This window comes from Microtus ochrogaster, chromosome 1, assembly GCF_000317375.1.
Source record: "Microtus ochrogaster isolate Prairie Vole_2 chromosome 1, MicOch1.0, whole genome shotgun sequence".
NCBI classification, from domain to species: Eukaryota; Metazoa; Chordata; class Mammalia; order Rodentia; family Cricetidae; genus Microtus; species Microtus ochrogaster.
In genome coordinates this window covers 126,004,313-126,021,951 of record NC_022009.1, presented here as the reverse complement: position 1 = coordinate 126,021,951, position 17,639 = coordinate 126,004,313, and the positions used below count along the sequence as shown (strand labels likewise).

The window sequence follows — 17,639 nt, the reverse complement described above, 5'->3', positions numbered from 1 at the left end:
ATGGTTGTGAGCCACCATGTGGTTGCTGGGAATTGAACTCAGGACCTTTGGAAGAGCAGGCAATGCTCTTAACCTCTGAGCCATCTCTCCAGCACTGAAAGTATTTTTTAAGATGTTAACAAATACAGTGTTATAAAGAGATAAAGGGGAAACTGGAATTGAAGGATGAAATGGGAAGGGAACAGGGGTGCAAGGCAAAGAAAGGACAACCAACACTAAACGGCCATTGAAAAGCCATATAAAAATCTACTAAGGTAGAAGCTTCCTAAAATGTATACATATGAAAGGAATTTAAATGGAGTCACTATATAATGGGTGAGACACGCCCCAAACTAGGCATCTTATGATACCAATAAAATTTGCAATCCCAGGAATGGATTATATCTACTGAGTTGATGGCCAAAGCTACTAGTCACCCTCCACAACCTGACAGTAAGGCCCTTTTGCTTAAGACACCACTTACTTAAGTCACTAAACGTCAATAAATAAAGCTGATGCCCAAATAAAAGCTTCACTGTGGGTGTCACATGAGTTCATTTGTCATTCACTTGGAAATAATGCTAATCCCTGACATTCCCCTCAAAACGCTAGCTAGGCCTTACCTTGGCACAGCTCCACCCCTTTCTGACTGTGCTGGCTGCTAAAGCGATAGCCTGTGTGTGCCAAGCACAGTGCTCTGAGCTACATCCCCTGCCTAAGAGCTACCCTACTTTATTTTTTATTAATTTATTTTTCTTTTAAAAAATCTGTTTTCATTTTGCATACCAATCCCAGTTGCCTCTCCACCCCCTCCTCCCATCCCCTCCACCTACTCTCCCCACCACACCCCCACCCACTCCTCAGAGAGGGTAAGTCACTGCTTTGGGGAAGGTCCAAGGCCCTCCCTACTGTATCTAGGCTGAGCAAGGTATCCATCCAGAAAGAATAGGTTCCCTAAAAGCCAGTACAAGCAGTAGGGAAAAGTTCTGGTCCCACTGCCAGCAGCCCCTCAATCTGCCCCAGCCATACAACTGTCTCTCACATTCAGAGGAACTAGTTTGGACCTATGCTGGTTCCTTCCTTGTCTGACTGCACTTGTTGAGCTCCCATTAGCTCAGGCAAGCTGTTTCAGTGGGTGCAAGGACATCTGTTCAACTATGTTCACAGCAGCATTATTTGCAATAGCCAGAAACTGGAAACAATCCAGATGACCTCAACCAAAGAATGGATAAAAAAAATGTGGCACAACTACTCATTGGAGTACTACTCCGTGGGGGGTGGGGGGAGACATCTTGAAATTTTCATTCAAATGGATGGAACTAGAAAAAACAATCCTGAGTGAGGTAACCCAGACCCAGAAAGATGAACATGGTATATACTCTCACTCATAAGTGGATACTAGCTGTAAAGCAAAGGCTAAGGAGCCTATAGTCCATGATCCTAGAGAAGCTAAGTAACAAGGGGAACCCTAAGAAAAACATACATAGATCCACCTGGAAAGGGAAATAGACAAGATCACCTGACAAGTTTGGGAGCACGGGGTTGAGGAGAAGAAGGAAGGGTGGAAAGGGAAGAAGCAGGGAGGGCAATGGGGAGGAGAACTTCAGGGAACAGGATAGTAGAGATGGAGGAAGGACAGAGATGAGAGCAAGGAAAGAGATATTTTGGTTGAGGGAGCCATTATGGGACTATCAAGAAAACTGGCTCTAGAGAAATTCCCAGGTATCCACAAGGATGACCCCAGCTAAGACCCTAAGCAATAAAGGAGAGGGTGCCCAAAGTGGTCTTGCCCTCTAGTCTGACACTGCTAAAATGGCTAGGTCTTGGGCCTAGGAGGAAACCTAATAATACTATTTTACTATAGGGACATAATAATATAACTACTCCTAATGGCATATTGTTATATCCAGAGATGTCTCTAATGCCCACTACTGGACCCTGTGTAGAGACTCAGCTCTAAATAGGATATCTTTATCAAACCCCTCCCCTCAAGGCTCAGAAGAGGTAGAAAGACTGTCACAGTCAGAGGTGGTAGATGACTCCAAGGAAATGGCAGCATGTACAACACCGGCACAAATTCAAACAAGAAAAGATCCCAGAGTGGAGAAAGGGACGTGGACACGAAGTCCCACCCTCCATCAAGAAGCTATTTGCATATCACCCACACTCCAGAGCAGGCCCAAAACAAAACAGACTCCATGATTTTGTGTGTGTGCTTTCTGTTTTGTTTTAGTTTGGTTTGACATTTTTTATCTTACTAGGGATTTACTGTCCTTTTTTTTTTAGCTTTAATCTTTTTTTTTTATAAGAGAGAGTGAGAAAAAAAAACATCAAGCTGGGTGTGTAGAGGGATGGAGAAGACTTGGCAGGAATTGGGATGGAGAAAGAATATAAGCAAAATCCAACCTATAAAAAATTCTAAATAAAAAGAAAAAATAAATATCATTAATCTGAAATCCAAAAAAGATATATTATATACATGTGTGAAAATTTCCAAGAATAAATTTTAAAAAGAAAAAAGAATAGATGTAACAAGATAATCAAGCATATTCATATTAGAGGACTTAGAGACCAATAGGAAGGAATAAAAAAGAGCAAACAGGCTATGATTTAAACTATCAAAACAAGCAGGACTCCATACCGGGCTAAGAAGTTGTTCCTAGTCATGAATGGTGGTTCATACCTTTAATACAAAAACCTGGGAGGCAAAGACAGGAGAAGTTCTGGGAGCTGAAGGCCAGCATGCTCTACAGAGTGAGACCTTGTCTCCAAAACCAAAAGAAAGAATAAAGTAGTTTGTTTCTTCTTCCAGTAGGAAAATCATGATCCTTCAGCTTTGAATTTTAAATGTGAACAGGGCATACAGCATTCTCCACCACCCACAATATTTAGAGAAGCCAAAAAAGGAAAGAAAAACATAGGATTAGCTATCACTGCCTTTCAATGGTTCCTCAGAGAGAAGACAGTGAGACTGGCAGTCACTCTCATCTCCACAACAGAGCTGTGGCTACTATGTCAGAGAGGATACTGAAAAGATGGGGAAAGGAAAGAAAGAAAATCTAATCCTTGTCAAAGAAGGCCACAAAACTTTAGTAAGCTTCATGCTTATTACTATAGCAAGAGGAATGAAATACTTTAGAGTATGGTCAACAGACCAGGAGCAATGGAGCACCCCTGTAATCCCACTACTTCGCAATGAAAACCAGGAGGTTCTTAAGGTTGAGGCCAGCCTGGGTATCACAGCAAGCCCCCATCACACAAGTAAATGATTTAACTTGATGGAGTTGGCAAATGAAAATATAATTCCTGTTTAGAAAAAATTAAAAATAATTTTTGCCGCCTAGAAGTTATCTGGAAAAAAATTACTTCATCATCGGTTAGATTTATGGTTGAGATGTCAAGTCACACACAGGAGAATTTCAGAGAATAATGGAAAGCTCATTTAAATTTCTCAATAAATGAAATACGATCAATATACTATATATAATTTCACTGAAATATGCAGCCACGAGAAATTCATGCACTTATACAATTCTCATGTTTTACAATTTATCATGAAATTCACATGCCTCTGCCTTTGTTAAGACTCAATTCAACATCACAGGATATAAAATATACCAATATGCAACCTAATTTTTAAAAAAAAGACAAAATCTCCTTGCCTACCATTAAAATTTTAAATTTTAAATTACACAGATGGATGATTAGCAAACTAAAATATTAAAACCTTTATTCCCATAATAAATCCCTGCCAAATAAAAACTTAAAAGTTTTAAAATTAGACAAACTATATATAAAATATATAGAGAATATAATATATATAATGTTATATGTCCTATATATAATACTATTATTATATATAATGTTATATGGGGGGGTGAGAGAAAAACTGTTGGTTTTTTTTGTCTTGAGTTTTTTTTTTTTTTTTGAGACAGGGTCTCACTACATAGCCCTTACTGTCCCAGAACTCACTCTGTAGACCAGGCTAGCCTAAAACTCACAGTGATCTACCTGCCTCTGCCTCCCAAGGACTAGCCTTAAAAACTTTGTCACTATACCCAATTTAGATGTATCATTTTGAATAAATACACTAAGTTAACTTTATTCCATAAACTTACTATGCTTTTGGGGTTTCCAATTTTTTCTACTACTAAACCAGAATTACATTAATAATAATATAATTAATAGAGATTTATAGCATTGTCTATACATAAATTTCTCTAAAATATTGTTACTCTACAAGAAAACAAATGGCAAAAAAAAAAAATACTACTCAGTTCACTAATCATGAAAAGCAATTTTCAAGTAAAATTCAAGCAAGAAGCCACCAGGCGTGCAATGCTCAGAGTAATCCTGGCATTCAGAAAAATAATGTAGAAAGGTCAGCTTGAGATCATGGTGGACTACATGGTGAGTTGTAAGCCAGTGGGGTGTAGGCTACAACAGTAAAACCCTCTCTCAAAAACAACCATCAAAAAGAGAAACAAAAAACACTCACCAGATAGTCAAATCAACCTCATCAGATAAATATTGCCTATAATCCAGCTGTGCAAAAAGAGGAAATAAAACTTGTACTCCTCCTATTGAATGCATGGCACTTTGGATGGAATGTGTTGAAACTGCCTTTACATCCTTGGAAAACAGAAAACACAGTAAAGGTTTCAATGATTTCTAAAGCAATCAAAAGTAAAATACAACAGGAAATGCAAGAACACTAAAAATGTGACATACCACATGTTTAATAAAAACTAACAACCACACCTCCACAATTCACTGATATTTCCACTTGATACATTATTAAAAGCCCTGGGATCGCACCTGGAGCATGAGTGCATGTGGAGAATGAACAAAAACGGAAGGATTGTCCTTAGGAGATGACTCGAGGCACAACTGGGCGTCTGTGGCCCGTGGGTTGTAAGTGAAGGCAATGGAACTGGAGAGTTTGCCATCGTATAGTAAAAGTTTATGATGCTCAGCAAGGAAAAGGTCACTTTCTGCCTTAAACTTAAATGTACCCTGTCAGTTATAAAGACAAACAAACAAGCAAAAAATCAGTTAAGGTAACATACACACCACACAAATACAAATGATCAAGTATAAAATCTAATAATACCAGGTAAAATGACTAACCCTTCCACATAATGTGAGCCATTACCTCTGTGATTTATCCCCTTGATCACACTTTTGTTGAATCACGTTGAATTTAACTTATATTTATTTTCATTGCCTCAGGATATTTTCCAATTACCTTTGTGTCATCTGCTTTGACTCACTGACTGTTTAAGGTTATGTTGTTTAATTTCCACATGTTTATAAATTTTCCATTCTATCAAAATCATAAAAATATATTCAATGACTTCAATCTCCTTAAGTTGACCAATATGTTTGTAGCCCACCAGATGGTCTGATCTGAAGAATTTTCTAAGCATTCTCAAGAAGAATGTGTTTTATACTGGTGTTTACAGAGTGCTCTGTATGTTAAGTTCACTTGGGCTATGTAGTTGCCCAAATCCTCTGTTCCTTGTTGATCTCAGTTACTGTTTGCTCTACCTACATTGCCATCTGCATGTTCTTTCAACAATGTCAAATATTACTTTATACAATCATACACCACAAAACAATGTCCTGATCAATGAAAGCCTGCATAGACAGGGCTGGACAGACGGCTCAGCAGTTGAGAGCAATGACTGCTCTTCCAAAGACCCCAGATTCAGTACCCAGAACAACACAGAAGCTCATAACTGTGTGTAACTCCAATTCCAAGAGATCCAACACACTCAACAGACATATATCCAGCCAAAACACTAATCAATGCACATAAAATAAAAATAAATAAATCATTTTTTTAAAAAGATAGAAAGTTTGTAGGATCAGAGCCCAGTGACATAATAGCTCTTAGTTTATTTACATACTCTAAAATAAGTTGCTCAAACACTGTGAACATATCTAAAGTAAGTATACTGACACAAGTTAAAATTTTTAGTCAGATGGTGGTAGTGCACATCTTTAATCCCAGCACTCGGGCGGAAGAAACAGGGAGAACTCTGGCCAGTAAAAGAATTCAAATTACAACCAGAGGGAGGCCAGCCATAGTGATACACATCTATAATCCCCACACTTGGGAAGTGGAGAAAGGAGGACCAGGAATACAAGGCCAGCATCAACTATGTACCAAGTTCAAGGTCGGCTTGCAATACCTGGGATCCTTTCCTGAATATACATCTAAACAAAATGAAGTAATGAAGAGAGACATGTTGCACTTCCATGTCTATAATAGCACTATTCATAATTGCCGTGAAGTACAAATAAATCCTCATTAAGAGATTAAAATGAGGGTTGGGGAGCTGGCTCAGAAGGTAAGAGCAGTAGCTGCTCTTCCAAAGACCTGGATTCAATTCCCAGCACCCACATGACAGCTCACAACTGTCTACAACTACATTTTAGGAGGTCTTACACCCTCATAAGCAAAACATCAATAACACAAAAAAATGAATAAATAAATTTCTTTAAAAATTAAATAAAAATGGGCCAGGCATGGTGGCATACGCTCTTAATCCCAGCACTAGGGAAGCAGATGCAGGTGGATTTCTGTGAGTCCAAAGCCAGCCTGGTCTACACAGAGAGTTCCAGGATGGCCAGATCTATGTGGAGTGACCCTGTCTCAAAAAGAGAGAGATTAAAAATGGATTTTAAAAAGCATGGTACATATATAGAATAAAATACTATTTGGCTATGAATTAAATTCTGTCAGTTTGACAATGTGGACAAAACTAAAGAACATATACTAAGTAAAATAACCCAAGACACAGGCAGATAAATGTTCCCTGATCCCCCTCATATTTGAAATCTAAGAATGACAATCTCTAACAAGTTAGAAGTTGAATGATGGTTACCAGAGACTGAGGTGGTGGTGGAAAAAGAATGGCCAATGGATACTAAATTACACGTAGACAAAAGAAAGATGTTGTGGTGTATGGCTGTATAGTAAAATAACTATAAATAAGAAACGCATATATTTCAAAAATGCAAGGAAAAAGCAGGAACATTTTATCATGAAGAATGCTAAATGTTTGAGAAGACAGATATGCCAATCCTGATTTGAACGTAACATAATGTATATATGTATTTTTCATATATACATTATATTTGTAATGCCCCATGAATATACACAATTTTATGTAACCTTAGAAAAATTGCCTTCATGGGAGGAATTAGAGCATGACATAAAACTGAAACTTAACCTAGCACTTCTCACAGTTCTTCACACAGGTCAAGTATGCTGCAATTCTCTGAAAACGTGAAAAGGACTTTGACCCCTGTGAATGCCCTGCCATGCTCCCAGTGCCCCCGGCATATATAAATACTCAAGGTATAACTGCCCATGTGTGAACCACCTTCAAACCAAGCCCAGAGGAGCACTCAACCATTAAGCAGTGCACAGGAAGTTAAGTACCTTATACCCCAGGCCCAACTGATAAATGGCAAAAATCTGAGCTGCGTTCAGAGCGTCGCTGAAAAGGTAAACCGCAGTCATCTGACCGCAGAACACCCGATTCGCATCTGCTGTCTCTGAGGAGCCCAGGAAGCATTTGTCAAAGGTCTGTAAAAGAAGAGAGATTTAATTTTTCAAGAAAATCATACACTCTAGGAGTGATAGATGGTACATATACTGAATGAAACACTATTTGGCCATTAAAATGAATTAAATTCTATCATCTGACAATGTGGATAGAACTGGAGTATATTCAGTAAAAAAAAAAAAAACAAAGACACAGGCCAATAAATGGACATACTGTGTATGTGTCTCTCTAAAGGATATATGAATAGAATAAAACAATTCATTTAACACTTCATCCCTTCACACCTGGAATGAAAATTGGGAATGGCATCTTGAAAATGGATGAACACGAGTTTTGTAAGTTGTAATAAATACAGCTTGTTAACAACGAGGAAATAAGAAAGAGAATCAGACAAGTTGATATGATACTAAGTTAAAAAGTTAAACACCTAAATTGAGGAGAAAGCTGTGTCTGACAGGAAAATCCTGAGTTTGGTTTGGAGTTACTAGGCCATCCTTCTCACTGCACCCTTCATAGTAAAAAGATAAGGCTCACAAAACTGCTCTGAGACTAACGGAGATATCCTGTTCAGCATCCCCAGTTTTCTGGGGTAACGTGTTTCACACTTAGATGATGTGGTCAATAAACGAGAGAACTGTTTCAGAACTAAAGGTGTTTGACACGGCACCATGAGCTCTTGACAAACGAATATAAGTGAAAAATGATATGAAAGGAGTGGGTGGTGAATGAGGGTTTTTAAGCTTTCTATAAAAAGAACTTTAGAAGGGAGGAATAAGGCCATTTCTATTTTCATTCTAACCTTTGAATTCTGAAAACATAATAAAAAAATAATAGAATCAATACCAGCTATGAAGTAAATGCAAAGTGTATGGGCATGCACCATCTAACTTATTTATAAAATAATCATCTTTATCTACCCAGAATTTTATAAAACCTGAATAATACCTTAGCTGACAAATCAACAAGTTCTATCAAAAAATTAACATACTAGCCAAATTTTATATGACTATAAAAAATGGTGTTTAAATGTATACTCAGATTTTGTAATAACCTCTTGTTTATAAATTTCATCCCTTTAAATTAATAGTTTTTCAGCAGGGCGGTGGTGGTACACGCCTTTAATTCCAACTCTAGGGAGGCAGAGACAGGTGGATCTCTTTGAGTTTTAGACTAGCCTGGTCTGCAGAGTGAGTTGACTTGAAAAACCAAAATATAAATAAATAATTTTTCATAATGTACTGGTTAGTTTTTTTCAATTTGACATAAGCCCAAGACATCTGCAAATACAGACCCTCAGATAAGAAAATATCCCCCATCAGATGGCCTGTAGGCTAGACTTAGGGCATTTTTTGTTTAGTTTTGTTTTGTTTTGTTTTGGACTAATGATTGACATGGGAGGGTCCAGCCCACTGTGGGGAGTAACATTTCTAAGCAGATGGTCCTGGGCATATAGAATGCAGGCTGAATGCAGGCTGGGAGACAAATTGATGATGTACTGTATGCCAAATAAAGTCTTTCATTGCCCCCAGGCCACACTGCTAATCAGGTGCTTTAACACAGAATAGAAACCCTGACGCACGTGGCAACGTTTCTGAAACTACTTACATCACTGGTGTTGACAAGCCACGTTATCTCTCCATAGGAAGCAAGCTCACCATTCACGTAACATCGAAGCTCACTGTTCTTCCATCGGTTGTAAATGTGCACTATAGTTACCATGTACCACTGGGTAAGCAAAAATAATGATTATCTGTGTGATAAAACCTCACTGATAACAACTAAAAAATAGAAGATTTTAATCAAAAAGAACTGTGCTTTTACCAGTCCAACATTCACTTCTAGGACAATATTTATTCTAGGGAAACCTCAGCAGATTGGTCTTAATCACTAGGTAATTTTTCCAATGTAATAGTATGGAAATTTTCAAACATACAATGAAAAAATAACTATCTATTACAAATATCTTCCTTAAAATTTGAATATTTTTACATCTACATCTGCTACCTGATGACTCTTCACCAACCTCTGACTGGTAAGGTGTAAAAGAAGACAGTACTAAAGTATCATTTTCTCTTCTCCTAGCATCTCTCATAAAACCAACAAATAACGAAATATTCAGTCACTTTATGACCCAAACCATAGAAGTTAACTTCCAAGTAACTGAAACACATGTGTTTAAAAGGGTAAACGCACATGAGGCTGATACAGTACCATGCGGGCTGCACAGCTTCTTAAAGGAACTGACTCAAGAAGAGCTCATACCTTTTGTGGCTTGAAATCAAACTTCACACAATGTTGAAAGCCTTTTCCTTTGGACTTTATTGAGGTTATAATCAAACAGCCTCCAACAAAATGAGCAGAATATCCAAGACCTTTGCTGGTTCTGAAACTGTGAAGAGTTAAGTTCTCATTTTACCTCAAAATACTCATTTTCAAAACAAAGTATTAACACTAATCAAGTCTAGAAATACATACCAATACAAATATGGTTTATCCTTGTCTACATTAATATTATTTACAGGATCCATTCTAAGCCAGGTGTGAAATGTAAAACCATTCTGGTAAGGCCATCTGGCTATAGGAGGTAATGCAATAGCCTAAAGGAAAGAAATGCAGTTATTAACTTTCAAGAAAACTTTCTTACTGAATTCATGAAAATGAGATTTTACAACACTATGTGTGTTTCCACTTTAAAAGTTATTAAAGTATCACAAAGCAGACTTTATTTATAAGAAAACATTTAATAACTATTGCATTTTCTCAAATAAAAATTAGTAAATATTAATTAAATGAAACATTCAGTGTAGACTGATGAAAACAAACTCATAACTACTTCATCTTTTCCTACAGACATAACCAGAAAGATTCTACTGCAAAGAAATAGTACTGAAATCCAACTATTGAAATTTGGACCCCCAAAAAAATTGATAGAGATGAGAAGAAGTTAAAGGCTTAATTATGTTATTTTTTGTAAACCACAACTATAAAATTAAACAGGAATATTTCATATATTTTTCAAAATGGTATTCATAAGTCATTTTATACTTAGTTTAAACTTTTTAAATATAATATTAGCTGGGCATGGTGGCACATGCCTTTAATCCCAAAACTCGGAAAGGATTAGCAAGTGGATTTCTGGGAGTTCAAGGTGGATCTCTGGTCTACATAGCAAGTGACAGACTAGTCAGGGCCACAGAGTGAGACCCTATTTCAAATAAATGAAACAACCAAACTAAAATGTACACAAACATATATAATATTATATAATGAAGGATTTTTGAATAGCAACACAGACTTAAAAAGATAAAAATAAACTTAGAAGAAACACTACCAGTGTTTCAAAAGCTATGAAAAGATACAATAATAAATACTTTATGCTGGCATAAAATCTTCATTAGGTTAGACAATTCCTTCATGGTTATGCCACCCCAAACACAAGTGTTTAAAGAGAAATACAGAGGGCTAGAGAGACAGATCAGTGGTTAAGAGCACTGGTTGCTCTTCCAGAGGACCTGGGTTCAATTCCCAGCACCCATAGGCAGTTCATAATTGTCTGTAACTCCAGTCCAGGGGAATATGACACCCACATACAGACACACATGCAGGCAAAACACCAATGCACAAAACAGGAATAAATAATAAAATAGTTTAAAATGTTTTTAAGAAGCCATAAATTGGACTTCAATAAAATATAAAACCAAGTTTTGAAAGATACCTTTTCAAACTTTAAACTTTAAAAGACATGTGAGAGTGGGAGGGGACATTGCCAAACTGAATATCTGAAAGAGCTACACAGTGAGACTCTGTCTCAAAAAATATAAAGAGCAGATACACTAATGGTCAATAAAGACATAGAAAGATGTACAACATTGCTAGTCACCAAGAAGTTATAAATCAAAATCAGAATGACTGCAACGAAGGTCTAATTCAATAGAGAAGCACACACTAGAACATACAAAGTCTTCAGCTGGCTCCCAACACTGGGAAAAACAAAAAGAATCCCCTAGTATAACATTAATTAGTACCAACAAGGAAAGAAACTGGAACCTTCCAATGCTGCTATTGAGACTGTGAAACACTCAAGGAATTCCTCAAAGTGTTAATCAGAATTTCTAAAACACAAAAATCTCCTCTCTAGGCAACAAGGCAAAATAAAAGCAAAACACAATAAGAAAATCAAAAAAAAAATAAATCAAATATCACAAAAGTAGTTTGTTTCATTTTATTGAGACAGAGCCTCAGGGAGGCCGGAGTGGCCTCAAATTCCCTATGTAGTCTAGGATGACCCTGGTCTATTGACCATCCTGCCTCCATCACCAAAATTTGGGGATTAAGGCTAAAAAAAAGATGTTCGAAAGACAGAAAGTCAAAGCATTACACTCTGACAGGTACAAAGATAAATTCACAGTATAGTGTAACTGCATATGAAAAAAAAAAAAAAGGCTGGGGACTAGAGAGATGGCTCAGCGGTTAAGAGCATTGCCTGCTCTTCCAAAGGTCCTGAGTTCAAATCTCAGCAACCACGTGGTGGCTCACAACCATCTGTAATGAGGTCTGGTGCCCTCTTCTGGTCTGAAGGCATACACACAGAAAGAATATTGTAAACATAATAAATAAATGGATATTTTTTAAAAAGATGTTTTAAAAAAATTTTTTTTAAAGGTTGTGATTCCTTCACTAAACCGAGTAGGCAGCTTTCTCAAATGCCTTAACAAGCAATTTCTCCATCTCTCAAACTGCTAGGGGGAAAACTGTCCTAAGGATTAAGCAAAGTCTTGCAGAAAAGCTTCTGCCTAACATAGAACTGCCAAGTTCCATGCCAGTGTAACAAGGCTGTACGTCCAAGAAGGAAGGAGAAGGAGAAATTTTGGTGTTTGCTTCATGCACATTTACTTACTGCAGCACTCTTTCCTGGAAAGTTGAAAAAGGCATCAGGACCGTATTTCTGAGGCATATGCTTTAACACAGACAGCAACTTCCCAGCATGTGGAGGCTATAAAATAACGATATATTAATTATGCTTTTCTCCTTAAAACAAAACATATTTAATAACATTCATGCTTTAATATATACAAAATAACTGAATAATACTATAAACTAAAAGGTATTTATAAGAATAAACAATGCTATTTTCAAATACCTTAATACAATGAATTCTGTGTTATTTTTGTAGAACTATAGAGCACATTTTTGTTCAGTAAATATGATCTAATATTGTTTCACACCCTCAAACATTTCAAAAACTGACCTGTAAAAATTTATAAACTACTTCAACTGCCATCTACTCCTTTATACATCTTAATTTAACAAGTACTAAATAATGCTTACTTAGACTCTAATGTAAATGATACTTTAAATAAGTCATAATAGCCGGCCGGTGGTGGCGCACGCCTTTAATACCAGCACTCGGGAGGCAGAGGCAGGCGGATCTCTGTGAGTTCGAGACCAGCCTGGTCTACAAGAGCTAGTTCCAGGACAGGCTCCAAAACCACAGAGAAACCCTGTCTCAAAAAAAAAAAAAAAAAAAAAAAAAAAAAAAGATAAGTCATAATATTTTAACTTCACAACCTAAAACATGATCCTGTTATTTTCCTGATTTTACAGAGGAAGCTCTGAAGCGGAAGAGCACTCCCCCGGTCACACAGTGACTGTGGGATCAGTATCAGAACTCAGTCTAACCCCAAAAGCACGGTTTGAGCCATAACACTTTCACCAGTTGAACCATGCCCTTGCTCTCCTTCTTTAATAGAGACCACTCTTCCAATGGCCTAACAGATACTGATCTATATCTCCAACTTCATCTTGCATATCTTTGATCCTGGGTTCTATTTACAAACTATCCCCTCTGCTTAAAATGTGCTCACTAAGCCTACCTCAGTCTCCTGCAAATCAAGGAAATCTTTCACATCCTTCAAAGCTCATCTTGAAGTCTAAAGTCCACTTCCTCAAGCAGTCCTCCCGGAACTCAACGAAGTGGTTAAATTTCTCTAGCATATTTCATTCTACAGTGTGCCTCAAATGTGCAGCATATATAAAGGGTTTAACATCATATTTTTATGTTTCTTTGACCCACAAAACTATCTAGCACATGAAACAATCAAGAACTAAAATGAAAATCTCATTAATATTTATAAGGAAAGTCAAGGGCAATTAGATACACATTACCATCTTAATAAGCCTATAAGGAAATATAGTAAAAATAAGGGCATTCATTCTTCTTTATTACAAGCTGAAAACAGGGTCAAACCACAGGTGAAATCACTGGCTTTCTCCCATCTTGTTTTGTTTACTATTCTAAGATATTATTTCTATGTAAAAGTTTAGTAGCCTTTTATCTTACTAGTAAGTAGAATATTTCAATTTAACAGATACCTTTTAACCATCCATACCACTCAATTTTAGAAGTATGATTAATATCAAATGACTACAATCACACTTATTTTTTTAAATATATTTCAAAGAAAAACAAAGTAACAAAAAAACTGAAACAGCAAATACAATTAGAAAATTAGACCATTTCCATCTAGAGAAATCATTCCTTCAAATTCCTTTTTCTATAAACAAATCAACAAAAGAAGATAATAAGGTAATCCCTCCCACAGTCCCTGTTGTAGGACACTACACTGGAAAGTCTTTAGAAAAAATATTAGATGCCATATCAAGAGTCTTTACGGGGCTGGAGAGATGGCTCAGAGGTTAAGAGCATTGCCTGCTCTTCCAAAGGTCCTGAGTTCAATTCCCAGCAACCACATGGTGGCTCACAATCATCTGTAATGGGGTCTGGTGCCCTGTTCTGGCCTGCGGGCATACATACACACAGACAGAATATTGTATACATAATAAATAAATATTTTAAAAAAAAGAGTCTTTACAAATAAGCATGTTCATTGATGCTCTCATTACACAGATAAACATCATAAATCTGTATGTAGACTGAGATATGGGATTTGTACTCTACTCAAAGAGTCAAAGGGAGAAGTAGCTGGCTGTGTTATCCAGAGTGGACAGCTATTATTTTACGTTTATCTCGCAAGCTATTCTGATTGTCCTTCTTATCATAAATAGTTATATTATTATGTCTAATATTGGTGTTATATACTCTGTCAGAAATCTTTCTGTGGCCTGTGGAATGGCTCAGCAGTTAAAGATGCTTGCTACTAAGACTGACAACCTGGGTAGAAGGTGAGAACCAACTCCTGCAAGTTGTTCTCTGAACACCAAGCATGCAGAATGGCACATGGGCATGCATGTGTACATGCACACACACAAATGAAAAAGTCGTGTATTTTGTTTAGCATTTAAATGACTTTATATTACATATCATTCAGCTGATTACTCTCCTATGTCTCTGGCATTTGTCTTCTCAATACAGTGTCTTTTTTTTCATATCATGTATTCTGAAGGAGAAGGAGGAGGAGGAAGAAGAGGAGGAGGAGGAGGAAGAAGAAGAGGAGGAGGAGAAGGAAGAAGAAGAAGAGGAGGAGGAGGAGGAAGAAGAGGAAGAAGAGGAGGAGGAGGAGGAGGAAAAGGAGGAGGAGGAGGAGGAAGAGGAGGAGGAGAGAGATGGGTGGTTGTCTGTGCTCATAATCCCAGCATTTGGAAAGTGGCCAGTCAGCCTCGCCTACTTGGCCTTCCCTGCCAGGGAAGTGAGAGGTCTACACAGTAACAAGGTGCCAGCAGCTGAGGAATAATATCCAGGCTGTCCTCTGGCCTCTACAGTCCATGCACACATGAATACGTACACACATAAACAAATATACACACAACACCAAAAAGGGTTTGAAAAAAAAAAGGAACCATCTGAAATTCCCAATGAATAGAATTAAAACACTGCAGAAGGAAAAAAATTCAGCTAAGAGTAAAGCAATAAAACCGATCTAAAACAAAGTTCTAAAAGAAAAGACAAAAAAAAAACAAGTGACCAGATCTCAGTGATCTGGACAGAATCGACGCTGAGCTCAGTAGGAAAGCAGCTGTGTGAGGCTCCGAGTCTTACACAGCACTGAGGAAAAATCTTTTCAAAAATTTTTGAATTTAATAAAACTAAAGTTACCTGAGGTTTGATGTCCCACATGAGGGGAAAATGAAGAATAAAAGGAAGTAATATTTGGAGAAATAATAACAATTTTTTTCAAAATGTGATGAAATTTACCAAGTTATGAAGAGGACAAACTAATAATGTAAATACACGGTAAATTACACAGGACCATAATTCAGTTCAGTTAATATCAATATAAAACAAAAAAAGCACCAGAGAGTTGGAGTTTACAACATATAAGCTAAAGAATATATCTTTTTAACATGATGAATTATAGGTACAAATAAGGATGAAATTTAATAGACCTAATAATTATAGGACAGCTGGCTGAACTAAAGGCTATGATCAAGTCACTAACGGATCCAAACAAAAATCGAGCAATTATTTACTAGCAAATACTCCTCTAACAAAAAGCTAATTAAATTGCAAGAAAAAAGAAAAAAATTATTTCCATAAGGCACCTGGGATTCAAAACAGGTTCACAACTTACTACAAAAGACCCATTGATTGCACCTGGAGAGGATGACTCTAACCTGCAAAGACACTGTTCCCTGAACATGCTGCTCACATTAAAGGGCCATTACCACTCAGAACAGAAGGAAAGTGGGTGCTACTTAATACATTCTCAACATCAATAAATAACAGACATATAGCTTTATAACACAATTTAACAAGGACCAAATTAGTAGTTACCTAGGACACACAAACAAGAGTAGCAATGCACATGAATTGCTACTTTGATCTCTTCCCCTCAATTTGACACGCACTGCATGTGGAATAATTATTAGTCACTTTATAAACTACTAATGACTTGGAAGAGGTACTTTCAAATACCAGAGCATTTAGTACTTAGGATGTTTTATTTTCATTTTTTTTTTTTTTACCCATTGTCCTTTATCTCCTTGAAGTTTACTGAAGAAAAGCTTTAGTTCTCTAACTGTCAAACTATAGCTGGCCAGCACTCCCAACATGTCAACGAGAAGATCTGAGAAAAAGCAAACAAACAATGAAAAAGGTGAGCTACTTATATTTCTAGAGATAAAGAATTAAAATATGTGCTCACATAATAGTCTGGACACAAGAGGTATAGACCCATGCCATGGGGCTTAAATGGCTCAGTGGATAAGAGCACACACAGCTCTTCCAGAGCACCTGGGTTTGGTTTCTAGGCACACTGGGTAGGGCACAGCCACGTGAAACTCCAGTTCCAAGGATATCTGACACCTCTGGCCTCCGCAGGCATTGCACTCACTCACTCACTCACAAACACACACACACACTCACACTTAAAAATAATAAATAATATTTTAAATAAAAACATGCTATATAATCAAGTATTTGTTCTTAAAATATTGCTAAAAGAAATCCTTAAAATACAGTATTCAAGAATCAAACTATTTCTTACACACATTGCTACAGAAAAGTCATACCTGCAATCATACTGTCAACTTTTTCAATTTTCCCCAGTACTCTTTCCACAAGGCCTACTTCCGTGCAGACTTGAAGGTTTCGTATGCTCTTCTTCAGAATGGCTGTAAACATGCTCCAGACTTCTGCTTGGCAAGTAATGTCACATTTCTCCAATAACTCCACCATGCAGATGATACTCTCACCTTCTTGGATAATGAAGTTCATCTCCAGATCAAACTGGCCTCCTACCAGCTTCCAAGGGAAAACAAACAAAAGCATGTTCAAGGCATTACTGCACATCTAGTATTACTATCAGCCATCCCTAAACTTCAAAGAAGCAATGACTACCCATTCACAGCATCCCCCCAACAACAAAATATTCGACTTTTTGTAAATCTCAAAAAAATAAATCCTCTGAAGAAATCTTCAAATCTAGGTAGCACAAAGCAGATTAAAACTTGGAATATAAAAATTAAAATATTTTAAAAATAACAAATATAGGGTAACTTAAAGTCATTTTCAGATTCACTAAATGGTAGAAACGTGTTTTTTAATTAATTTATTTATTTATTAAAGATTTCTGTCTCTTCCCCTCCACCGCCTCCCATTTCCCTCCCCCTCCCCCAATTAAG

The 17,639-nt window shown here is 37.0% G+C and overlaps 1 protein-coding gene across 2 annotated transcripts in view; it reads right to left on the bottom strand.

Annotated features, from left to right (window-relative positions):
• Lrba (LPS responsive beige-like anchor protein) overlaps nucleotides 1-17,639 on the bottom strand; it is a 488,275-nt gene that overhangs the window by 416,219 nt on the left and 54,417 nt on the right. For both annotated transcript variants that reach the window (XM_026787115.1, XM_026787152.1), the window contains 9 exons: nucleotides 17,028-17,259; nucleotides 16,482-16,582; nucleotides 12,457-12,552; nucleotides 10,035-10,156; nucleotides 9,822-9,948; nucleotides 9,165-9,284; nucleotides 7,433-7,579; nucleotides 4,798-4,995; nucleotides 4,478-4,611 (listed from right to left, as the gene is read on the bottom strand). In XM_026787115.1, coding sequence (XP_026642916.1) covers nucleotides 4,478-4,611; nucleotides 4,798-4,995; nucleotides 7,433-7,579; nucleotides 9,165-9,284; nucleotides 9,822-9,948; nucleotides 10,035-10,156; nucleotides 12,457-12,552; nucleotides 16,482-16,582; nucleotides 17,028-17,259 — 1,277 coding nt within the window. The remainder of the gene's footprint in view (nucleotides 1-4,477; nucleotides 4,612-4,797; nucleotides 4,996-7,432; nucleotides 7,580-9,164; nucleotides 9,285-9,821; nucleotides 9,949-10,034; nucleotides 10,157-12,456; nucleotides 12,553-16,481; nucleotides 16,583-17,027; nucleotides 17,260-17,639) is intronic.